The 26,569-nt window shown below is 42.2% G+C and overlaps 2 protein-coding genes across 4 annotated transcripts in view; one reads left to right on the top strand and one right to left on the bottom strand.

Annotated features, from left to right (window-relative positions):
• The first annotated feature begins 2,033 nt into the window (after positions 1–2,033).
• LOC126981087 (vitamin K-dependent gamma-carboxylase-like) overlaps positions 2,034–26,569 on the top strand; it is a 31,482-nt gene continuing 6,946 nt past the window's right edge. For both annotated transcript variants that reach the window (XR_007733733.1, XM_050831779.1), the window contains exons 1-8: positions 2,034–2,186; positions 5,981–6,627; positions 7,035–7,190; positions 7,653–7,818; positions 10,491–10,676; positions 11,110–11,273; positions 13,192–13,479; positions 15,338–15,438. Coding sequence is in view for 1 of the 2 variants with exons in the window: in XM_050831779.1 (XP_050687736.1) it covers positions 6,210–6,627; positions 7,035–7,190; positions 7,653–7,818; positions 10,491–10,676; positions 11,110–11,273; positions 13,192–13,479; positions 15,338–15,438 (1,479 nt within the window). In the remaining variant the exon portion in view is untranslated. The remainder of the gene's footprint in view (positions 2,187–5,980; positions 6,628–7,034; positions 7,191–7,652; positions 7,819–10,490; positions 10,677–11,109; positions 11,274–13,191; positions 13,480–15,337; positions 15,439–26,569) is intronic.
• LOC126981088 (uncharacterized) lies at positions 15,775–24,891 on the bottom strand. Of its 2 annotated transcripts, XM_050831781.1 has the most exons (11): positions 24,361–24,891; positions 23,197–23,356; positions 22,448–22,692; positions 21,693–21,797; positions 21,117–21,246; positions 20,259–20,503; positions 19,272–19,418; positions 18,465–18,519; positions 17,853–17,960; positions 17,015–17,180; positions 16,292–16,439 (listed from the first exon to the last, which is right to left on the bottom strand). In XM_050831781.1, exons 2-11 carry the CDS (start codon positions 23,294–23,296, stop codon positions 16,319–16,321), a joined length of 1,422 nt encoding a protein of 473 aa, XP_050687738.1. In that variant the 5' UTR covers positions 23,297–23,356; positions 24,361–24,891; the 3' UTR covers positions 16,292–16,318. The 2 variants fall into 2 exon arrangements, with proteins under 2 accessions (XP_050687737.1, XP_050687738.1); XM_050831780.1 differs by lacking the exon at positions 17,015–17,180 and having other exon boundaries at positions 15,775–16,439; positions 24,361–24,886.

Raw genomic sequence — 26,569 nt, forward strand, 5'->3', positions numbered from 1 at the left:
CTTTAGAAATAATTGATGTGAGAAGCAAAAGTGTCTTATAATACCGACCTTAGTTGTATAATCACACTCTGTACTGCCTGGGGGTTGGGATGGCATGCTCCTCCCTTCTCCTTTGTTGTTTACTTGCAACAATAAACTATCAATCAATCAATCAGCTTTGCGTCTACGTAGTCAGGATTGAATCACGTACGGGACACCAGCACGGCACGTAGGCTACATTATTCTTTCTTGTCTTCTTTATACATAAGGGGAGAAAATGTCAAGCTCGATCTGTTCCAACAACCATACAAAGATAACTTGACTGCTGAACTGCTATTTGAAGATCACATTGACAAAGAAGGACTGCTGAACTGCTATTTGAAGATCACATTGACAAAGAAGGACTGCTGAACTGCTATTTGAAGATCACATTGACAAAGAAGTGAAACGGGTTCTGTATGAGTTCTGGAAAAAAAAGATTCAATAGACAAGAGGATCGAAGCACAGGGGAGGGCCTGAACTGGCACCGCGACTGTAGGACTGTAGGAGGACTTATGACCCACAGTGTGAGGAGTCTCACACTACCGTATGTTACGACCCGCTGTCTCTCGGCTGGCGATGCTAAAGTTCAGCTGCAATGTACGTATGAATTGTCCTACGGTAGGTACACAGCTTGCTCCCAGGTATCGCATGACAAATTTGCATGAACAATTCACTTTCAGACACACAATTTGTAGTATTTTACGTGAATTGAGTATATTCAGAGTTGCCAGCCAGCGGGTGTCGCCAGCGAATAGGTTATTGTGCCTCAAAAAACATGAAATATTCTTTCAATTATCGTAAATTACCTGTGTTTCTCTGAGACTTGTAATAGTTAGTACACTTCAGTACAATAAGTGACACGGCTAATAAAAATGTAGCTGATCTTTCTCGTTGTCTTATCTATTGATAAACGAGAGAACATAAATGCCTTGCGGCCAGGTAGTCGGCCAACCAGTTGACAGACAATCTGGAAGACTGTCGTAAAGACCGTCTGCGACTGGCGGCCAATCGGTCGGCAGATTCGTGGTTGTCATAGATCTGGCGCCATTTCAAAAATTGACCGTTGAGACTCGTCTTGCGACTAGTTGGCAGCATGCCGCAGACATTCTGCCAACTAGTTGGCCGAATGTCCCAGACAGTCGGCAGTCATGGTAGCCGATACCAAGACGCCAAAAAATTCTTGGAGCGTGGGAGCCGACTTGTCAAATGCAGAAGTCGCTGGGTTGTCTTGGCCCAGAGTCGGCACAAAGAATCCATCTCAAAGAATGGCTGTTGTCATTGTCTCCCACTGATCAAGCTGGCAAAGCTGCGCTAGATTTCGCTAATCTCACTGGCTGTGATCAGCTTGTAAAAGTCCCCACTCACGTCTCGGGGAACCGTCTTGATCTCGTGCTGACACATGCCCCTCGTGTGGTTCAAGTTGATGTAGTTCCTCCCATAGGTAATTCTGACCATTTTGCATTCTCAGTCAGAATTCAGACTAACTTTCCTGTGCCTGATATTACCACATCAGGTAAGGTATTTCTCAAATCGCGTATTGATGTTGATGGGATCTGCCAAGATCTTGGTGAGATTGAATGGATTATAATTTTTCTGCTGCCTGGTCGTCCATGTTTCCATGTTTCCTCCTACTTCTTGCTCCTCCTCTTCCTCCTCCTCCTTCTCCTTCTCCTCCTCCTTTTCCTGCTCTTCCTTTTCTTCATCATTCCTCTATTCCTCTTCCTCCTCCTCCTCCTCCAGCAGGTTGGTGGTCTCCATATTCCTCCCATGTCCCAAGTAAGCCTCAGGTGCGGCAAGGGAGCTTATGGACGTCTGAGAAGCTTGTTTCAGGGATTCTCTCTCTCTCTCTCTCTCTCTCTCTCTCTCTCTCTCTCTCTCTCTCTCTCTCTCTCTCTCTCTACCTACCTACATACATACATACATACATACATGCATACATACCACCCTATGTTATATTAAGGGAAAGAGAAAATAAGAAGTAATTCTAAGGAGGAGGACGAGAAGGGATATGAATGCTGAAAAAAGTTGGTGGGGGGAGAGGGGGAGACAAAAAGCACGGCGCGGGAGAGGAGCCCCGGCACACGGGTGGCGACCTGTTGAACGTGTCCTGTGAGTCTGTGTGCGACGCGGGCACGGCACATACAGCTAGCTGCATCCTGCTGCTGGTGAGTACTCATAATATATATATATATACATATATATATATATATATATATATATATATATATATATATATATATATATATATATATATATATATATTCTTGGATATTGCTAGCGTTTGGTGAAAACAAATGGTCGTCCTATTTAAATTCGAGCTATTCAATATGTGTATCATATTGGCCGTGCTATTCTGCTTCCGGTCGCGTATTTCGGTTTCTCACCAAAGTTCATTCATTTCAATCTGCTGCTTCCGCAATATATGCTCGGATGAATATCGTGTTAGTCACGCTACTTGAGAATCGTGCTTTATGTATGTATATGTGTATGTATGTACGTATGTATGTACGTATATATATATATATATATATATATATATATATATATATATATATATATATATATACACATATATATATATATAAATATATATCTATATATATATATATATATATGTATATATATATATATATATATATATATATATATATAGTGATAGTAAAAAAAAAAGGAAAGTCATCGAGTCGAAATTGAAATAATAGTAGTTTCATGCAATGCAGAGCTGCAGACACCATTCATGATCTCAGCTATAATAGGCAGTTCTCAGTTACTAATTGTGACCTAGGAAAGTTACAGTAATAAATGTTTTGCTTAGTTGATAAGCTGCTTGTGTGAATAATGAATAATATGCAGTTATATTTTTCTTCACTTAATATAAAAGAAATAATACTTCACACCAATTGGAAAATGAAATATTTCATTGTACGGTATGAAGAATATAGAAACAATAATTTCCAATAAATAATAAGATTATATTGATAGATTGATGAATAGACAGATAGATAGAAAGATAGATAGATAGATAGATATACACGCCACTTCATAAACTTTATTATTGTAGGACTTTTCGACGACTTTTTTTTATAATTGAATATTATAGTTTTGGTTTTGGGTAAGATAAATACAATGAACTCGACAAGGCACTACATAGGTACTTATCAGGGATGCACGGACTCTAAAGGGACTTACGCAGTAATAATCTTACGCCAAAAGGGGAGAACAGTTGCTCACACCCGTTTCATCAAATCATCCTCTCTCTTCGAAACAGTTTCTGATCGAAGTTTAATTACTCATCAATAATTTGCACTTCTTTTTTGTTTAAACTGAAAAAAATCATATATATCGTTTTATTTTCACTGAGTTATTCCTTCACGAAATTCAGTCTGTCGAAAAGCCCGTCGATGATAAGTCCATTCGGCAAAAAAAAGTCTGAGTCGTCAAAACGAACGTTCGACGATATGTTCTTCGGTGAATCGTCTGCCGGGGAGACGTCCATCAGCAAAACATCCGGGAACCATTCATTGGCACTGCAGCGTGTAAATCAACTCGCATCTCAGCCTTTATAAGATTTAGAAATTAGATCTTCTTAAGGGAGGGACAGGTAAGAAAGATTACTGAAACCCTTCGCTCCTGTGATGGCATGCGTAGGAAAACAAGCGGTGTATGCTCAAAACTTTCCGCCGGATTGAACGGACTTCGCTTGACAAGGAACGCATCCGCCGAACGAGAAATGGACAAGAAATGCACGCGAACGGAGACGAAGTGACTGAAAATTTTGCTCTCCGTTGGACGTCCATTAACTCTATCCGGCAAGGTGTGACAGTAATCCAAGGAGGGACTGGTCAGGATGGATGAGCAGGGACGGAGGAACGAAGCTTTGGCGAGGCACATGTGAGAAGCAGAGTCCCGGCTGAGAGAGAGAGAGAGAGAGAGAGAGAGAGAGAGAGAGAGAGAGAGTTTTGTTTGTTTGTTTGTTTGTTTGTTTGTTTCCTCTCTCTCTCTCTCTCTCTCTCTCTCTCTCTCTCTCTCTCTCTCTCTCTCTCTCTCTCTCTCTCACACACACACACACACACACACACACACACACACACACACGTTTCTTCCCGTTTCTATGGCAACGCCTCAGAATTGATTGAGACGTAAGGGCGAAGGGGAGAAGAAAATGAGGAAGAACAAAGGTAGAAGGCACCCTAGAAAAAGAGGGAACATCATCAAGAGCAACATATAAATAATATAGCAATAATCAACTATAGATGCAAAAGAATGCACGATGTAGAAGCTGTACTAAACAACGTGTGCTGTGTTGAATGACTGAACAAAGGTACATTATGCCAGATCAGCTCTGCTCCCCTTACCAAACTCTCTCTCTCTCTCTCTCTCTCTCTCTCTCTCTCTCTCTCTCTCTCTCTCTCTCTCTCTCTCTCTCTCTCTCTCTCTCTTTCGAGCTGGCAATATCAGAAATAGTGTTGCACTTTGTACAACACGTATCCCACCGTATAACAACATGAGCCCAAAAAAATGGCGTCACCATAAACACTTGTCTGCATTATGACAGGTTGGGGCGACCACCAGGCCCCGCCAAGAAAGCCTATTGGCGCCATAGGTAAAATAAAAATAAAAAGACTATCAAAACTTCATTTCAATTATGCTGAGAAGCTGAGGTCCCCATAATGTGGAAAGCGTATTAACATATTTGGTTCAGATTTGTACAGAGGAGAACGATAAAAATGGCTCAATGGCTGAGGAACTCACCCCACAAGAATATAACTAATAAGCGTCAAAATTTGCAGTCTTCTGAAAGGCGGAGAGTGTGTGGTGACTTGATTAAAGTTTCGTTAGTGGATGAAGAGCTTTGACAATGTTCATGTTAGTAAGGTTCTTGTAGTATGAGAACAGGGTGGGACTAATATAAAGTAATGGATTCGATTAAGGTAAAGTCAGATTTAATAAATACTATAAATAATAATAAATAAAGTAAGGTAGGCGGTGGCTGAGTGGTAGCGTGCTGGGCCCACATTCACCGCGTGATGGACGACGCGAGCTCGAATCCCCACGCTACCACCTCGGATTTTTCAGTCACCGCCGAGCGGCTTAAAACTACCCACATGCTGTCCTGAAGACCACCCATCAACCCGAACTCTAGAAAAAACCGTCCAAGTGAATCAAGAACGAGTTCCGGGGGGCAGCATGGGCCAAGAGAAGATGGCGCCACTATAAACACTTGCCTGCGCCATGACGGGCTGGGGACGAATACCATCCAGACCCCTCAAGCAACCCTACCGGCGCTATAGGCGTTGACGTAAAAAAAAAAAAAAAAAAAAAAAAAAAAAATTGGCAAGAAATGGTTTGCGTACAGACCAGTAGCCGAGTGTAACAGCCATAGGTGTCATGTGGTGAGCACAAATACGGTATAAAAAAAACAAATCAGGTATAAGGAGGCTAGATGTTGTTCGGTGTACCTCCGATGCCCCGACTGTGCTCTTATAATCTCTTTATAAGAACATAAGAACATAAGAACGCAGGAGTCTGCAAGAGGCCGGTAGGCCTGTACGAGGCAGCTCCTTTGACCCTAAGCTCCCGTGTATCTAACCCCACCTAATATCGCTGTCCATGAATTTATCTAGTCTATTTTTGAATGTGACAATTGTATTGGCACTCACCACATGACTGCTAAGCCTATTCCACTCCACATATGCTTTTTGGGGGGTCCTGTTTAAGCATATTTGCATCCATGTATAAATGTATGTATTTACGTATGTATGTATGTATGTATGCATGTATAATTCGGGGTGCATATTAAGTTTTTTTTCTGGCTTTTATAATTATGTCATATCCTTTTTTCTCTTCATAAACACAGCCAGTAAACGCCAGGCATGGATGTGCGAGCCGTTGGAAGAGCCACGGATGACGATAAAAAAAAAAACACTCCCATCTTACTAGTGTCTGGGTCTCTCCACAGAGTCGGGGAGTCACCTGAAGAAGCCACGACCCTCCACTGAGCGACGAGGGCACCTGAAAAAGTCACTTACACCTGCAAGCCTGCTAATCCACTTGAAAGGAACACTAGTGACAAAGAAAGAGCCAGAGTCACTTAGAAGGGCTACAAGTGGCTGAAAAGGATCTACAGAGCTACTCGGAAAATTTCAGAGATAAGCGTAGAACCACAAGGTCACTCAGATGAGATACTGATGTCTGGACACGAGACGCCTGCACACGAGCTCCTTGAGGAACCACAAGGCGAAAAGGATGATCGCCCTTCTTCCGAAAAGCAGAGCCATACTGAAGAGCAACACATTCCCATAGAAGACCCGAGTAATTCAACGAAGCTGATTAACCGAATGGAAGTAGGAGATTTGTCTTTGGAGGTTACCCAGAGCCCTACAGTAGATACAACAGGACCTAGGAGCGAGCCGTGCCTCTCACCAAAACCATCAAGCTCAGCGGAAGGTATGAAGCCTCAAGAACAAGGAGCAAAGCTGAAGAGTATGGTGGGAGGTGCTGCGAGACGGATGGCGAGGAGTGGAGCCGGGGCTGTAGAGGCGGCTGCCAAGTACTTACACCGCCCCTGCGACCCCGCCTCCCTGGCCGCCGTCAGGATAATGTTTGGTAGGTGACTGATGCTGTTACATTTACCTGTCTTGTTGAGTGTCGGTGGTATTCTATGTGTGCTGCTGTTGCTTTATCAATATTATTTTCAATCATCATCATCATCATCAGTAGTAGTAGTAGTAGTATTTTATCATTATTGTTTTCAGCTAATGAGAAGTATTGCATTTCCGTCTCATTCACGCCGAGGGACCGAATAGCACAGTGCTTTTAATATATGAAAAGATTCGCAACTAAAAAAAATAAATTGAAGTTAAAATCTTGAGTCCTAACAACGGCCCTGAGTAGTAGTAGTAGTAGTAGTAATAGTAGTAGCAGCAGTAGTAGTAGTAGTATCACCATCAATTCCCTTCATCCGCGTCTCTTCCCGTGGCTGTGGTGCTGGTGACGGCGGCGTGGTGGTGCAGGCGTGCTGATGGTGCTGGATGTGCTGCAGGAGCGGGGCATGGGCGAGGCGGACGTACGCTGGGGGGACCCTGACGCCTGCCGCTTCCCCCTGCTGCCCGCCCTCGCCCCGCTGCCCCTGCCCGGGATGCTGTTCCTCTACGCCTCGCTGCTCCTCGGTGGGTGGCGCAGCTTGGTGACGGGGATTACGAGGGTGCTGCAGCTCTCTCTCTCTCTCTCTCTCTCTCTCTCTCTCTCTCTCTCTCTCTCTCTCTCTCTCTCTCAGCTGAGTGCTAGATCGGCGTCGCATGACCATCCAACACCCCCCCAACAATTCATATTATGCAACTAGGGGTCTAAAATGGAAAATGCTGAAAAGTAAAGATGGCGCCACTATAAACACTTGCCTGCGCCACAACGGGCCGGGGCCGACCATCAGGCACTACTATGAAGGCCTACCGGCGCCACAGGCCAAGACGTAAAAAAAGAAAAAAAAAAAAAGCTGACTGTTTATAATGTCATGTTATAGGGTTCGTCAGGGCTAATAAATGTTATTAAACAATGTCATGTCTACCATGCATGGGTAAGCCAAGAAAACAACTGCGACGCCGATAAAGATTATATTCCCCCACTTCGTGCAGGCGCGGCGGGCATGGCGGCCGGGTGGCGGTGGCGGGCGAGCTGCGGCGTGTTCCTGCTGGGCTACTGGTACCTGCTGCTGCTGGACAAGGCCACCTGGAACAACCACTCCTACCTCTACGGCCTGCTCACCGCCCTCCTGTTGGCCGCGGAGCCGCACGCTTGTTGGTGAGAACATAGGCTATTTAACTCACTTTCCAAAATGTTATAACCGAGTATGTACTTTGTGTCATTAATTAATCCTCGTAGTATGAACCAAGCAGCAAATGAAACAAAATATTGGGAGTTCGTGCAAATCTATCTTGTTAGTATTGAGATGTGATACATTTTTTCTTACAAGAGCACTGTTAACTCGGTAGCTGCGGGGATCATGTTTCTTAATTAAAGGCCCCTCTTTGAGAATTAATGCGGAAAAATCATCACTCACACACACCATTATATAACAAATATCAACGCATTTGTGATCAGTTTATGCATAATCTATTTTGGGGAGTCTTTATCATGACAAAAAATTGGCCCGTCGCTGCTACACGGTAAAGCCACAAATTTGGCCCGCCGCTGCTACCGGGTTAAACCTTACTTGGAGTGTGCTGCAGGTCAAGGCTGTTCAGGTGTTCAGGCTGTCGTAGTGGTGTGTGTGGGACAACAATAATCTCTGCTTCCACCGATAAATTACTCGAATAATGTCTGACAGGGCTCAACATAGTCTCTTTGGAAGGCCACCAAAACACGTTGAACTTAAAGTAATACCAGTGCTGCTGTGATGATACGTTCCACAGGAGTAACGATAAAGGGTTACAGCTAGGCTACACCACATTTATATTTACAAGTCACGGCATCAGAGAGCAGAAACATCTTCCACATTCGCTTGGGAAGTGTAACACGATTTGCCAATAGAAGAGATATTCCACTGTCTCCAATAACATTACATTTTTTTAATTAACTCAGTCATTTATATATTTATTTTTTCAAAGGATGATGTTTTCTGTTTATAACGAAAATCAGAAAACAGTGAAAATGTGTTAGCCTACTACATTTCTTAAGCGGCCCCACCCTCTCTCTCTCTCTCTCTCTCAACAACATCCAAATAAAGACGCTGAGAGAGAGAGAGAGAGAGAGAGAGAGAGAGAGAGAGAGAGAGAGAGAGAGAGAGAGAGAGAGAAGACAGGGTTAAAGCTACTGCCGGCTTCCCCGAATGAGGGATATTGTAAGCCAAGCATTCAAGACAAGGAGCTCGCCGCTAATCTCGAGATCAATCAATTCAGCTTCCTCAGTATGGGTGCCAAGTGTTGGAAGAGGGAACCAGAAAGACTCTCCGCTGTCTTCTATTTAGCTCAGTATCTTCCTTTTCTCTTACCCAGTTAAAAAATAGATAGATATGTAGTTACCTTTCCACTTGTTCACTTTATATGTTTTATTTATTTGTCCCTCTGTCCAAAAATAGGTTATGTAGCTTAGTTTTTATTTAATTTTATACGTATTTGTTCGTCTTGACATAGCTAGATAGGCTGTTATTTTTCCACATTTTCCCTTTTTATATTTCACATTTGTTCCTCTGCCCAAGAAAATGGTAGATATGCAGCTTTTTTTAATCTTTTTCCCTTTTTATATATCACATCTTTGTTCCTCTGACCAAGAAAATGGTAGATATGCAGCTCTTTTTAACTTTTTCCCTTTTTATATTTCACATCTTTGTTCCTCTGTCCAAGAAAAAGGTAGATATGCAGCTTTTTTTTAACTTTTCCCTTTTTATATATCACATCTTTGTTCCTCTGCCCAAGAAAATGGTAGATATGCAGCTTTTTTTCACTTTCTATGTTTATTTTTTCGTTCTTCTGTCCCTTCGCCTTAAATAAAACAAAATGCTCTTTTCTCTCTTTTTCACTTTTTTATGTTTTGTTCCTTTCTCTCAAAGCTAAAGAGATATGTATTTTTTTCTACGTTTAATCTCGCTCCTCTGTCCATCTATTTTAAGATTGATAAATTGACTGTTCATTTTCAACTTTCCTTTTTAATATTTCGTTCCTCTGTCAAAAAATAGGAAGATATGTAGCTTTTATATATTTTGTTCCTCTTTCCCTCTCAAAAATAGAAAGATATATAGTTTTTTTCATGTTTTTTTTTTTTTTTTTTTTTTTTTTGTTCCGCTGTTCCTTTGTCTTAAGATAGTTAGGCTGTTCACTTGATCACCTTTCACTTTCGTTTTATGTTTTGTTTCTATCTCGGTCAAAATAAAATAGGGAGCTTTGTTATTATTTTACTTTTTCCATAGAGTTATAGCCTACTCTTTGGTTCTTCTGTCCCTCTCTCAAACTAGATAGACAGACCATTCATTTCTTCATCTTTCACTTTTAATAATTTTTTAGTCTGTCCCTCTGTCTTTATAATTGATACTTTTTTCATCCTATTTTTATCCTTTTTACTTTTTATTCCTTTCCTTCGTCTTCCTGTCTTAATCCCTTGACTGCGGATTTCCTACAAGATCACCAAGCTACAGGAATGGAACAAAAGCTGGCTGCCACAATTCAATGAAGAAAAATATAGTCATGCACCTAGGGAGGGGATATCCAGCACACCAATACCACATGGGAAACACTCCACTATCCACCACAGAGGCAGAGAAAGACTTGGGAGTTTGTGTTACCAGTGAAGGCCAAATCCGTACCAATCGCAGCAGACGGGTTGAAGTACCAGTAAGCAGATTTAATTTTTGGTACTTTTGGGGGACAAGTTTAGGAAGACGACTTTTACCTGGATACTATTTTTTTCTCCTTTTTACGTTTTATTTTCTAATGTTTTAACTTCCTGTCGCCACTGAATAGCCTACATCTCCCGCGCAGGTCTTTGGATGCGCGTCGTGAGGGAGGCGGCGGAGGACGACACGTGCCCTTCTGGAACTACTTCATGTTGCGCGCGCAGGTGTTCTTCCTCTACTTCATGGCAGGGGTGAAGAAGCTCGACCCTGACTGGCTGAGGGGGCACTCTATGCGACACCTGGGCGAGCAGTGGGTGTTCGCCCCCTTCCGGTGAGGCGACGCGAGAGAGAGAGAGAGAGAGAGAGAGAGAGAGAGAGTGTGTGTGTGTGTGTGTTCGTTATCGTCTGCATTATTGTTTTTTGAATGCCTAAAAATTCTTACTCTTTATCTAGTTTTACTTCTGTTTATTTATTTATCAGCGAATCTATCTCTCTCGCTACCTTTTTCAGCTATCCATCCATTTATCTATCTATCTCTGTCTATTTTTCTCATTTTATCTATCTGTCCATCTGTATCTATCTATCTATCATTGTAGGTATCTATCCATCTATCTATCTATCTATCTATCTATCTATCAATGTATGTATCTATCCATCTATGTATCTATCTATCTATCCATCTATCTATTTATCTATCTATCCATCTCTCAATCTACTTATCCATTTAACTATCTACCTATCTATCTATCTATCCTCCCCGCCAGGCTCTTCGTTAGCACCGCCACCATCGATTACTACATCATTCACCTAGGCGGGTTCCTCCTGGACTTGACGCTGGGTCCCCTCCTGCTGTGGCCGCCCTCCAGGAAGGTCACCCTGTTCTTCGGCGCCGCCTTCCACCTCATGAACTCGCAGATCTTCTACATAGGTGAGGCGACGGCTTTACGTGCTGCTGATAACTGTTTTGTGGTGCCAGATAGTTGGTTGATTAGACATGGGTGTGGTAAGCTGCTTCGTGTGTGTGTGTGTGTGTGTGTGTGTGTGTGTGTGTGTGTAGGGGGGGGAGGGTTGTGTGTGTGTGTGTGTGTGTGTGTGTGTGTGTGTGTGTGTGTGTGTGTGTGTGTCTTGTGTGTGTGTGTGTGTGTGTGTGTGTGTGTGTGTGTGTGTGTGTGTGATATCTCATGAATATTGTATAAATCAATTATTTCAAATTTTCACTAACTTTAATTATTATATATTTTTGCTGTATGATAAGTTTGACCTCCTACTACAGTCTTTTTTTTTTTTTTTTTTTTTTTGGTGTGTGTGTATGCATGTTGAATACGTAACGCATACCATTTGACACTATAGCAATCTTGTTATGCAAGCCACAATCTTGTTCCGTGCAGATTAAATGGCTATAGGAATTAAGCTTCACACCTTTAATTATTTTTCCTGATAAACGCATCCGTTGGAACAAGGGAATTTTGATAAGGAGTTTTGATAAGGGGTGTGTTATACATAGGTAGTGAGATCTAGGCTGACGATTGTTGCCGAGTGGTTATCTGGGTATGTTGTAGCCCTGCAGAGTGAATGACAAGCGAGTATTGTTTCTGGAGATGATATTGACTGTTTGTGGCTTTGCTGTATTCTTCTTTGGTTGTGTTGGTATGCTTCTCTGGATATGCAGGATGGAAAATGATAGGTAACAATTTGCATAGGCTATGAAGAGGATTGAGGATGGTAACGGGAATGTGTGATGCATCTGTGTACGGCAAGCCTGCTGGAGTTTGGAATGTGAACGTATCAGCGGCGTAACATATGGATAATTTTGCATATGGAGAGAATGGCGAGCGTTGATTGAGTGAAGAGAACGAGGGAGAGAGGAATAAGATCATAAAAAATTCTTACTCTTTATCTAGTTCTACTTCTGTTTATTTATTTATCAACCAATCTACGCATCTCTCTGTCTACCTTTTCAGCTATCTATCCATCTATCTCTCTATCTATCTCTGTCTATCTATCTCATTCTATCTATCTGCCCATCTGTCTCTATCTATCTTTCATCTATCTATCTATCTATGTATCTATCTATCTATCAATGTATGTAAATTTTATGAGAGGCACGAACTATTTGAGCAGACCGTGTATTTTCACAAGATGGGATGGTATAAAAGATAAATAATGAAGTGCTGTGCAGGATATGTGGATATGTTTACGAAAAAAAATAATAGGAATGGGATAGAGCACTCTTGGAAAACAGTAATATCACGAGCAGCACCCTACCACTCTTCTTGGAGGGAAAGGTACACAATATATACTACCAATCCTAACATACGGTTCGGAAACAAAGCGCCTTACAAAATATTTATAGAGAATCCTAAGGAGCCCATAAAGAGAAGTGGAGAGAAAACATTTGTTATAACTTGGATAGACAGTCAGGGAGCGATCAACATGGATTAGAAAACAGGCGAAGGTTATAAAGGGTTTAGTGACGATTAAGGATAAGATATGGTATCGCAAAGATGATATGCATGGAGCTGATAATAGAGGGACAACGAAGGTTACAAAGTGGCACCCAAAATATGTGAGAAGTTAGGACATACAGAGCCAGGTGGAGAAAGAATTACAGAATTTGCCCAAGAAGGATGGAATACACAAACATTAAACAGTAAAGGAGAGAACGCTGGGAAAGACCTTTTGTTTTCAGTGGACTAGTAATGACTGAAGATGATGCTGAGGATGATGATGATAATTCTTAAAATCAACCCTTAAAGATGATGCTGAGGATGATGATGATAATTCTTAAAATCAACCCTTAACTATTTTTTTTCTTCATCTTCTTCCTTCTCTTCTCCCTCATTCAGGTATGTTCCCGTGGGTGTGCCTGGCCACACTGCCCTTATTCTGTCACTGCAGCTGGCCTCGTGAACTCCTCGCTGTCCTCCCCAAGCTGCCGCGAGCTCCTACACCCCGCGTGGAGGCCAACGAGAGAGAAGAGACTACTAATGAAGGAGTAAACAGAGTAGGCGCAAAGCAAAATCAAGGAAAAAAATCGAGCGACGGAGGAGAACCACCAAAAAAAAAGAAAGGAAAGGATGATGAATGTAAAGTTTTGAAGACGCTGAAGAAGAACTCAAATTGCTTCTATTCAGGTAAGTAACGAAGTACATCGATGCTCACCTTGACTCTGCGAGGGGGAAGGTGGAAAGAGTACACTTGGCGTCACGCTGGATCTTATATTCAAGCTGCTCTCCGGGCGCCGAGCTTTTCCTGGCCAGCTGATCAATCTCGTCAGTTGTTTGAGCTCCTCGTCCACAACCTGTGCACTGTTCTAAAAACTTCCCAAATAGTCACTCACAACGATATCTGCGCAGTTCCCTAGATTCTCATTTTCTTTAATTAAAGGGCGGGTTGGGGCGATGTCCATGTGGTTTATATATTCATTTGGGCCCCCGCAGGCAATAATGCGGCTTGAAAAAAAAAAAGAACCACTGTGACGCCACTGTAAAGAGTCAAGCTGATGGGAGAGGTTTGTTTTTTAATCGTGCAGTGGAAACTAAGAGTGTTGTTACTGGAGCAAATATTTAATAGCATTATAGTGTTGTTGCTGCTGCTACTACTGCTACTACTACTACTACTACTACTACTACTACTACTACTACTACTACTACTACTACTACTACTACTACTACTACTACTACTGCTGCTGGTGATGATGATGAGGGGGATGCTGTTACGTCTATTCCAGCTATCGCCACCAAGGCCACCATTAGTACTGCTGTTATTACTGCAGTTCTCTTTTTCTAGGAACTTAACGCACTGAAGCTCTCTATTAGAGTGGTGTGGTTGTGAGCCTCGTAAAATGTTCTGGCACTAACGGATTATTACTGTAGCGGCGCCTCTGAATGTGTGTGTGTGTGTGTGTGTGTGTGTGTGTGTGTGTGTACGTGGTATTCTCTCTGACAGTGTTCCACCTTATCAACGTTCCTGGCTTCCAACAGCTCCCTCTCTTGAGTAAGCTCATGAACAGCACCTTCTTAGTTGGTCTGTGTTAGGTCTTAATATCTCCGTAGGGATACATACTTTGGTTGGAAATAGGTATAAATTACAGTTAGAGATTTATCATATATTTTTTAAATGGGATTATGAAGGCATTATTAATGTTGTTTTTATAATGACAAAATTGTGCATGCAGTTGAATGCACTTAAAATCCTTACAATTCCAAGCTTTGAAAATAAAGTACCCAACACTGACCAACACAAAAACACACACACACACACACAAAATAGCATTTATAAAAACTCTACGGTGTTCAGATTGCCTGATTTCAGTATACAAGGAGAGGTGGAAAAGCCACTCTACAGTACTAGACATTAATACTCAGCCCACGGCGGGTAATGGTGCTGCTCCTAGAACTGTTAGACTCCTAGGAGCTGCTGTCGCTGGGCTTTGTGTCACCCTTCCTGGAGGACACGTCGGTGCTCGTCAGTCAAACGATCCCCGAAAATATTTGACGTCATCGAGTTAAATGTGCAAACGCGCTCTGTTTTGATGAATCACCCACCGCCTCCGTTTTTTATTATCATTATTATGAATGATCATCCTCAATTATTTTCTAAGTATTGTTATTTGTTTTGCTATTATTATTATTGATATTATTATTATTATTATTATTATTATTATTTTGTTATTATCATTGTTATTATTATTTTTTTTATTATTATTATTATTTTGATTGTGATAATAATAATAATAATAATAATAATAATAATAATAATAATAATAATAATAATAATAATAATAATAATAATAATAATAATAATAATAATAATAATAATAATAATAATAATAATAATAATAATAATAATAATAATAATAATAATAATAATAATAATAATAATAATAATAATAATAATAATAATAATAATAATAATAATAATAATAATAATAATAATAATAATAATAATAATAATAATAATAATAATAATAATACAACCGTGCTGCTACAGATGGAAGTGGAGTGAGCCTGAGGCAGAAGGTGTCCACGGTGCTGGTGGCCTGCTACCTCCTGCTGCAGACCGTCCTGCCCTTCTCCCACTCCATCACCAAGGTGGGCCTCTTGGATTGTGTCATTAGTGTTATTCTTATCATTATCATTATCGCTATTATTGTTAGTATTACGTTAGTATTGTTTTTATGTACTTCCTCTTATTATTATTATTTTTATTATTATTATCGTTATTATATTATTATTATTATTATTATTATTATTATTATTATTATTATTATTATTATTATTATTATTATTATTATTATTATTATTATTGTTGTTGTTGTTGTTGTTGTTTCTTTCTTGTTGTTGTTGTTTTTCTTTTACCTGTGCAGAACAAACTCGTGTAAACTGTTGCCTACGGATAATGTGGGGGGGTGGGGGAACTGTTGGAACTGTTGGTGAGGTAAATAGTGTTTCCCAATGAATACTTTGACGGTTATATCAGCCCAGTGATTTTTCAGAGTCGTTTTTCCCCTGATATGAGTAGTATTGGAAGGGTGTATGCAAATATTCGAATTATTCCTAAGTTATAATATTAGGAGGCATCTATTATTGATATGCAATACGATAGGTTTATAAAAGTCTAAATAACTGTCTTCTGTCATGTGGCACTTTTTATTTTCTCTCCGCATACAAGCTGATGGAACCCAACGAACTCATTCTGCTTCAAATTCAGGGAAGTCGTTTCCCTGTTGGGGGTGGGCGATACGCTTTGTTATAGTATTCCGTGACTGGGAGAGCTGTGGTGCTATAATCTGTAGTATTAATGTCCTCCTCCTCCTCCTCCCCGCGCTCTCCCATATCAGCGGAATGAACCACCCCCGTCCCCTTCCCTTCCCCGAGTAATTTATGCGAGCTAAAAGGTTCAAAAGGGATACTCCTGGGTGAGCAAGGCTCGTCAGCGAATATGGTCTCCACTTTACTTTCACTCGTCTCGCTATTCTTGCGACGCCACATGATGAAGGTCAGGACACCCACTACCAGGAGGGTGACCGTCATTAGGCCGAGGAGCACAAGGGTCGGCATGGGTCCCGCCGCCCCTAGAACATATACCCAAGCTGTGGAGAGAGAGAGAGAGAGAGAGAGAGAGAGAGAGAGAGAGAGAGAGAGAGAGAGAGAGAGAGAGAGAGAGAGAGAGAGAGAGAGAGAGAGAGAGAGAGAATTAGAGCAATAACTTGTGGTATATATAGTCAATAGGGTGATATATATATTCATTAGGAAGTTAATTAATGATAAGAAAAGAAATCACGGAATTGAAAGAATATGGCATAATTACAACGTTTATAGAAAAGCGAAAACTATTAGAGAAACAATAAATCAAAATACACAAACTGAGACGGGCATCAGGCGTATAGTAAAAGGATAATTGAGAAAAACTGCCTCCTTGCCAATTAACTTGAGTTACTCGGAGGGAAGATAGATATTGTTAGAAGATATAAATGGACAGTAAAGCAGAATCAGAATCAGCTGCCAACTCGTATGTATAAGTGGAAATTAAGTTCTTTATTACAATATTGAGCGTAGAGAAAAAAATTGTGTTGCCCGACCGTTAATAGAAATCTGTCGCCTATGCATAAAGCAGAAGGATGTGGCTATATGTTGCGCAGTGATTAGGACACAAGTGGTTACCTACACAGCGAGTGAGAATATTTGTGGCCACCAGGTGTAGGTTGAATCACAAGAATGGATACTTGTCTGGAAGTCCCAAATCAAGGATATGTGTAGTGGCATCAATACACACAACAACATTGACGCCAAATCAATGGAAATCACCCCACTGGACGCATACAACAGATTATCTACGGGAAGAAACATCACACCACACTTTAGGAAGACATCCAATGTGCGTATACTCATGCTCATCTCCAAGGATAAAAAATCATCATATTACGAAATCAAAAAATGCATAAAACCACACATTACGGAATCACCCCCACATAAAAAAATAATTATGTTATTAAATAATTTTATCACCTGGTAGAGAATTACTTCATACCACACAATATGATAAGCTAAGTATATCAGGTGTTCTCAAACGAGTTCACGGGGTATCCAGCAAAGTTAGATTACACAACAAGGTGCTTATGAATGAACAATGTCGTTGGTAACTGCAGACTAGAGGAGGAGTAACAAGCTGATTTTGAATTGAACTTTGGGACTGTTAACCCGGTAGCAGCGACGGGCCAAATTTGTGGCTTTACCGTGTACCAGCGACGGGGGCCAAATTTTTGCCATGATATAACCCCCCCAAAAGAGATGATGCATAAACTGATGACAAATGCTTTGATATAGATTATGAAATGGTTTGCGTGAGTGATGATTTTTTCTCATTTTTCTCGCTGAGAGGGGCCTTTAGGAACCATGATCCCCGCAGCTACCGGGTTAAGGCCGGAGAAAAGATAGAAGGTACTGGATGAGCTCTTCTACCCCAAGGCCATGGAACGAGTGACAGACGGAGACAGAATCCATACATTCGTCTTCCTTGTGTGTCTTGTTGGTGGGCGGCGTTGGTGGTGGTGATGGTGAAGGGTTAGAGTTCGTCGTGGTACTGGTGGTGTTGAGGGTTCCAGCTGGCCGTTCTGTGTTTGAAGTGGTTATGATAAAGCTTAACATAAAGTAAATGGAGAGCAAAGTAGATTACAAAAAAAAGGCCGCAAAACAAGGAAACAGGGCAGTACATAAATCAATTTGAATATGCATCAGTTCCCCCCCCCCAAAAAAAAAATGAATGTATCCTCTGACGGAAAGATGCACAAAAAAATGAACGGGGAGGTTCCCATCTGGGGTTACAAATGACAGTGACGGTATCTCCAGAAACCGGTTGGACATGTGAAAAAAATGTAGCTGTCGTCAACGGCGGCCGGTGTCTTGCGATAGTGATACAATCTCCTGCTGCTGATAATGATAAAGAAACGTGCATATCCCATCTCGTTGACGGCACGGGCAGGCGTTTTTCTTCATAGTGACGCCGATGATAAAATAAAATGTGATAACTCTGGATAGGTCGCCGTGGCACTTGATGTTTCGTTAAGCTTCACGTGAGAATGACGGGAATGCAGGTAAAATAAGTAGAGGAACCTTACCTGTGGGGCGTGCGGGGCATTGTTCAGGACAGTCTTTGGTCACCGCCACTCTCCCCTGTAAAGGATGGAAGAATAACAGTGGCGACAACAGCAACTAAATCTGACACTATTATTTGGCATTATTGTTTTGATTTAACCAGTATGTTTGATCGTATTCTCTGCCCTTGATCTGTTTCCCTTGCCGTAAAACACAAACACGAGAAAAACGATCAGCCTAAGAGCATCTTCATCTTGGTTATATTGTTATTTTTATTTATATCATAAGTAAATTGCCTCAAGGTACAGGCTTATATAAGTAAAGTGCTGAAGGTAGTCCTATCTGGATGAGTAACACACCATATTCAACCACCCCGAGCTGTTTCCTTCTTTCCCTCATCCTCAATAATTCATCTCTCTATTGGACGGGTTTGTACGCCCTTAACCTTAGTCCTCCCACATATTTGCCGTGTGTGGCGTCCCTGTAGTGCTGGGAGACTGGAGTCCTGGAGGTTGAGCGAAGCCGTGGTCGTGTGCTGCGGCTTGCAACACACCTCTTGGGTCCCTTATTCAAGCCAAGACGGGCGGTCTCTTCTAGGGCAGAGGTCAGTCGGCTTGTCCACGTCTGCGTGACCACGAGCCTAGCGGCCACCACTACTAACGGTGGTGGCTGCGTATACTCTCCTGCTACCCCTGCTGCACCCACCCACCCACACACACACACACACACACACACACACACACACACACACACACACACACACACACACACACACACACACACACACACACACACACACACACACACACACACACACACTTTCCCCTTACCTTTATGTAAAACTTGAGAAGGTTGTGCTCGTATTGGTCCTTGTCATTCTCCAGGTAGGATGTGTAGGGTAGCACCTCGTTGTTCAGGGTGACCGTTAGGGTACCTGGCTGGTAGAGGCCAGGCGATAAATGAGTACCTGGGACAACCTGGGGAAGGCATACTGTCGTTACCCGGATGTTGCACTGGCCTGCACTCTTTCTCACCGACCACATGCAGGCTCAAGGGTCAGTGGGGCGGAGATGAGCACCGAGGCCACGCGCAGCTATAGTGTATGCCCCTAACCCAGCGTTGACAAATTGTCGTACTATGAACATTACATTTATCATTTTTATGCTCCAAGATTGTCGTAACCACACAAATAACGATAGAAAATTAAAGTTATCGTTAAAACGGTTAATTATAGATGGTTTTCGTTCTTTTTGTAGAGTTATCGGTCAGGAGCTACGAAAATGCAATGCGATAAGTACGATAATTTGGCAACGCTGCCCTAACCTTACCTTTACCTCAGTCGGTGAGAGGTAATGGAAGAAGAGACACGTGACTTCAGCTGTCCTGTTATCTTTTTTTATAGCCATGGCAGGTGTGTGGATCGGTGACAAAATTGGATAGCAAATCATCTAATCAGCACTCACTGAGTTTCAAGTTATTATCTTGGATACAAACTCGTAAAGTTTTGATTCCCTCACTCGCTACAACACTGATTTCACTCGTACGTCACAATCCACATCGGCCCTGGGATTAGGATTTGGGCCTCAGATAATATTTCTCTTGTGTAAGGCAGATGTTAATAGCTTTATTTAATAGATGGTTAGTAAACAGTTGATAGTTAGTAATAGCTATTGCTACAATGATAAGAAATTTGTGTCGCTTCTCTCTCTCTCTCTCTCTCTCTCTCTCTCTCTCTCTCTCTCTCTCTCTCTCTCTCTCTCTCTCTCTCTCTCTCTCCTATTAGCACTACTTCTACTACAACTACTACTATACTTTACCCTTCGATCGTTGGTGGTGTACTCGTAGCGGAGCAGAGACGCCCCTGACACCTGCTGCAGACGGTCCTTGGGCACTTCCACGGTGACAACGGGGAACAGATCCTCTTCTCCATAGCGTCTGCGAACTATTTCAAACTTCATCTCTGCGTCGATGTGCGCATCGCCCTCCAGTGGCGTCAGGCACATACCCATCGATAGCTCATTCAATTCCTTCATTTTGTACTCGTTGGGGTCGACTGTTAACACTGGGGAGGTTAGTGTAGTGGTAATAGTAGTAGTAGTAGTAGTAGTAGTAGTAGTAGTAGTAGTAGAAGTAGGCTCAAGGGCCAGTGGGGCGGAGATGAACACCGAGGCCACGCGCGGCTATAGCGAATATGCCGAATGCCGACCGCCTAAGGCCGGGATTCGAACCCGGCCTGCGGATTCGTAGCTAGGCACGCTAACCACTGCACCACGAAGGTAGCATTGCACAACGGAGGTCGGACACATAGAATCATCAAAAACACAAAGTGTTGGAATAGTAGGACAGGATTTGCAGTCATGGGGTGACACGACAAAACCGTGCAAGGCAAGGCTCAAGGCAAGGAGGCTGGCAGAGCTGGGCTCATAGGAGCTGCCCGGTGTGGGCTGACTAGCATTTTGCAGACTCCTTATGTTCTTATGGGCTTAAATAGTGAGAAAAGCAAACAAGGGAAGGATATAAGTAAAATATTCAGTACATCAGGATAAACCCGTGCATGTCCGAGCTCGGTGGTGGCGCGAGCAGATATATATTTTACTGTGGTGACGCCAATAACGAAATAACTTGTTTAAGAGTGCCAGGTACAGTCAAGACTAAGATGTTATAGAGGAACTTACGTGGGGTACAGGTGGGAGTGGGGGTGGTGGTGGCGGCGGTGGTGGTGGTGGTGGCGGTGGTGGTGGTGGTGGCGGCGGTGGTGGTGGTGACGGCAGGGTCACGACAGTCATAGGTCACCTGCACGTGTCCCTGTAAGAGAAGGAAGGTCAGTAGTGGCAACAACAGCAGATTAACTTGATTATATCTTTTGACTTCTATTATTTCAGAGTGATCAATATTACTGCGAGTATGAACTGTTTACCTTACCGAAAAAAATATATATATAAAAAAAAAACGTATAATTCTGAGAGCGCAGACTTCCGACAAGAACAATGCATAAACTTATAGACTTATAGCTTTCTCAAATCGTGTGGTAATTGCGTATATGATGCCTTTAAGTTTATGCCTACAATATGATCTGGTGGGCGGACAATAGGCACTAAGCTCCTCTTTTGCATTATTTTTAACAACAATAAATATATATAATACGATATAACACACACACACACACACACACACACACACACACACACACACACACACACACACACACACACACACACACACACACACACACACACACACGTTTTCCTTACCCGAATGTAAAACTTGACAAGGTTGAGAGCGTATCTGCCGCTGTTCATGTCATTGAAGGATTTGTATGGCAGCTCCTCGTTGTTCAGGGTGACCTTAAGGGCGACCTGGCAAGATAGGGAGAGGTTACGTGGCTGGTGCTCAGGTGTGTCCAGGTCCATCATTCCTTCTTTCCGTCCGTTGTATTTGAATCATCTTTTTTTTTTACAACAAATGAGACAGCTCAAGGGCACACAAAAAGGAAACTATAAAAAAAAACCGCTACTCGCTGCTCCTAAAAAAAGAAACAAAAGATGTGGCCGAAAGAGAGGTCAATTTCGGGAGGAGAGGTGTCTTGATACTCTCCTCTTGAAAGAGTTCAAGTCGTAGGCAGGAGGAAGCACAGATGAAGGAAGGCTGTTATCTTTTATAGCCTTGGCGGGTTCGTGTATCGGTGACAAGTCTGAACCAAAGCAAACCGTCTTATCACCAATCACTGAGTTTTGTGTTTCTATCTTGAGAATGAATCCATAAAATGTTGATGTCCTCACCGCTACATCATTGATAACAAGGGCCAATTGAGACGGATCTAAACACTGAGGCAACGTGCAGCTGTAGCGCATGTTCCCAAGTTTACCTTATATCGCAATCAACGTCAGTCCTTTGGTTAATTGGAATCCGTTAAAAGGTAAAGTTGGGGGCATACGCTATGGCTGCGCGTGGCATCGGTGCTCATCTCTGCCTCATTTGCTCTGTAACCACTGCTACTATACTTCACCTTCTGGTCTATGGTGGTGTACTCGTAACGGAGCAGAGACGCCCCTGACACCCTTTGTAGAAGTTCTTTGGGCACGTCAACGTTGCCTGCGAGATACAGATTGCCGCCACTAGGGCCTTTGGGCACTACCTCCAACCTCAGCTTAGCGTCGACGTCCGCGCCGCTCTCCAATGGCGTCAGGCAAAGCAGCATCGATGGCTCCTTCAACTCCTTCACTGCGTACCCGTCGGATTTGATCGTTTCGGCTGTGGAGTATAGTGCAGTAGTGGTAGTAGTAGTAGTAGTATAGTAGTAGTAGTAGAAGTAGTAGTAGTAGTAGTAGTAGTAGTAGTAGTAGAAGTAGAAGTAGCAACGTTGCCAGATTGTCGTACTCTGCCTCTTATGTTTGCCGATTTCCGAACAAAAAACTGCTTTCATCGCCCAAATAACTGCCTTCATATATGGTTATTGTTTAAATGGTTAATTATTGAAAAAGAAGAAGAAGAAGAAGACGAAGAAAAGAAGAAAAAGATAAAAAAAAAATTTGATGGGTCAGATTTATATACCGGAGTGTTTACACCTGCATGGCATCACTATAAAAGTTCACCTGTGCCACTAATGGGTTTGCGGTGAATATCTGCGCAATTTGGGATTACGGAAGTAGTCTATACTGGAGCTATAGGAATGCACCAAAAATACCCAAGTACAAAAATACATATTTTATGGTAAGGTCAGGACGCCTGCCTCCTGACCTTGCCTGCTGGCCTTACTTCTGGTGCCCGTGGCCAGCGTCGGCAGTAAGCTCACCACCCACCAGGCGACGAGGAGGTGGGTAAAAGGGAGGCCGCCTGCTGCCCGTTGGTGAAGCATCTTGAAAGGTCTTACAGATGTTGGCTGATGTGTTTTGATCTCACATTGGCGACTGATGTGCTGCAATAAGTAAAGGAACACATAACACTGAATAAGTTATACAATGGTAGAATAATGGCATTAACATAAATAAAGTTTTTATTTTTTTTAAACGAGGTCACCGTCACACAGTAAAGCCACAGTAAGGGTCGATAATTGAGTGCCTAGGAAGACCTGGAGAAGGTAAACTGTGGCAACCTGGATGGCACACTGGCCCTTTGTCTCGGGGTGATGGGTTCCTGTACATCACGGGGTCAAGGGCTGAAATGACAGAGAGGAGCGCCGACGCAACGCGCAACTCTTGCGTATTTTTATAGTTATAACCTTAATGATACTTTACATTTATAACCTTAAAAAAATGATGAAACATTATCAATACTTTCCATCTGTACACTGTATGTATATAGTTTATAAGGATAGCCCCTGTGCGATGACATGACGCGAGCCAAGAACCGAGCTGCTGCCTGCAAGACCAGGTCCGCTGCAAGGCCTTGAATTAGCTCACTGCAGGGAACATCAGCTCCTACCACCGTGCTGCATTGGAAAAGGGCAGCTTACCACTGCTTCCCACTATTTACTGTCATCTATCCTTCGTGAAGCCCATTATTTTCCAGTGAGATATAGCTGATCTGCAACACACCTTCACTTATGAAAGCATCAGTTGCTACAAACGTGTCGTAATGCTTAAAAGGTTCACCGTGGCTTGCCTCCGTCTGCACTTTCAAGAGGAGGGTATCAGGACACCTCTCCTCCCGAAATTGACCTATCTTTCGGCCACCCCTCTAACTCTTTTTAGGAGCAGTGAGTAGCGGGCTTTTTTTAACACTTGTTACCATTTTTTTATGCCCTTGAACTGACTCCTCTGCTGTAAAAAAAAAAAAAAAAAAAAAAAAACTTTGCAAGGCACTGAAAAATTTCCCGTCAAATACAACCACCTTAGAATTCACTTTCCCTGCTGTAAACGAACTGTACCACCGAGTCCACTGAACCATGCAGCACCTAGTAGCTTAGGCGTTAAGTCTGACCTGCTCTTCTTCGTTGCCTCGTTGTTTCCTTCCCCTGACAAAGCAGGAAGTGACAGCAGCAGCAGGAGGCACGGGCGACGGGTGGGGGCGTCTCTACACTCTGACGTACTTAAGGGAACTGATAAAAACTGACTCCTTGCCTGGATAACACTCGTTGGTCGCGACACACATTGCCATATAACCAGTCGATGAAGCGGAAGAGCACTAGGAGAGATAGTGATGTGTTTTTGCCTATCTTCAACCTGCAGCTGAAGTCGACTTTCCATGCAGCGACCTTGTGGAAAACGGGAGGTGGGGGGAGCATACGTGAAATTAGAACCGTGTCTCGTTTTCTTTTCTCTACTTAACGCCAACGGTTAGGAGATAAGCTTACCTGAAACACCTTTTTCTCAATGGAATTCTTATTTCGAAAGACATGAAGAAAAAAAAATGTCACAGATTTCCTCCTTTATCGCATTTTTATTTGTATTTTTAATTTTCCTGAGCTGGTTGATAACGGCGATTTGGGATCAGTTGGTGTGACTGTGGATCTGATAAGCACGAATGTCTTAACTGTTATGGCGCGCCTGAAGCGGGAGTTCCTGAAGGTGTGACGTTTTATTTATTTTTGTTTATTTTTTACAGCAGAGGAGACAGTGCAAGGGCGTAAAAAAAGTAGAAAATAACAATGAAAAAAAAAGCCCGCTACTTACTGCTCCTAAATACAGTAGAGTGGCCGAAAAGAGAAATCAGTTTTTGCATTTCCTTCCCTAATAATACGCCTCTATGAATGTTAACTAGACAGGTATCGTTATTTTTTTCCTCTCCTGATCCTCTTGGTTCTTCTCTTCCTTATTCATCCTTCCAAGTTTCGTTTTCCTGATTATCTCCAAGTATCAACTTTTTTTTTTCCATAATAGTTCGCCTTTTTTCCCGTCTAATCAGTCCTCCTTCTTACATTTTCATTTTCTTCATCATCTTCCAATATTATCATTTTTAACCCTGTTTTTTATTTGTTTCCCTCCTGATTCTCTTCCTTCCTCTCTTCCTCATTCTTCCAATTTTCGTTTTCCTCTTCGATTTCCAGTCATTATTTTTTTCCATTTATTTTCGTTTTTCCTTCCCTCCTTATTCTCTTGTTTCTTCTCCTCCTCATTCTTACATTTCTCGTTTTTCCTTCCCTCCTTATCTTCTTGTTTTTTCTCCTCCTCATTCTTACATTTCTCGTTTTTCCTTCCCTCCTTATCTTCTTGTTTTTTCTCCTCCTCATTCTTACATTTCTCGTTTTTCCTTCCCTCCTTATCTTCTTGTTTTTTCTCCTCCTCATTCTTACATTTCTCGTTTTCCTCACCGTCTTCCTCTCCTCCCTCTCCTCCTCCTCTTTCTCCTACTTCTTTTCTTCCTTCTATTCGACTTTTCTCTTATTCCTCTTTGCCTCTCTCATATTTCTCGTCTCCCTGTTTCTCTCTTCCTTTTTCGCTTTCCTGCTCTTCCCCATCTTCTTCTTCCTCCTCCTCCTCCTTTTATCTTCCTCCACTTCTTGTTCTTTCTCCTCCTCCTCCTCCTCCTCCTCCTCCTCCCCTTCCTCTTCATATTCTTTCATTTCCTTCTCCTTTTCTTCTTCTTCCTCTTCCTCCTCCTCCTCCTCTTCGTTGTCGCCTTGCTCTACTTCCTTCCTTTTTTTTTCCTTATCACTTTCTTCTTTCTAATCATCTTCCTCTTCCATTCATTTTCGCTTCCCTTATAATTATCATCTTCCTCCTAGTCCTCACCATCCTACTGACCTTCCTCTTCTACCTCTTTTTTCTCTTATTCCTCATCCCTTCCTCTTCTTCCTCCTCATGTCCACTGACCTTGATATAAGTTAAGTGTAAAGTGTTTCCAGGTCTTTATTTATTCTTTGGCCATCTATGCTGAGTTCAGAGCTAAAATATGTTCCTTTATAATTCTTTTCATTAAACTCACAATAACTCTTCTCCTTAACCCGGTACCAGCGACGGGCCAAATTTGCGGCCTTACCGTGTAGCAGCGACGGGCCAATTTTTTGTCATGATAAAGACCCCCAAAAATAGATGATGCATAAACCTATCACACATGCGTTGATATATATTATGAAATGGTGTGTGTGAGTGGTGATTTTTTTTCATTAATTCGCTTAGAGGGGCCTTTAATTAAGAAACATGATTCTCGCAGCTACTGGGTTAACGCTCCAACAAATACCTTTACATAA

The sequence above is a fragment of the Eriocheir sinensis genome, chromosome 46, assembly GCF_024679095.1.
Source record: "Eriocheir sinensis breed Jianghai 21 chromosome 46, ASM2467909v1, whole genome shotgun sequence".
Lineage (NCBI taxonomy): Eukaryota > Metazoa > Arthropoda > Malacostraca > Decapoda > Varunidae > Eriocheir > Eriocheir sinensis.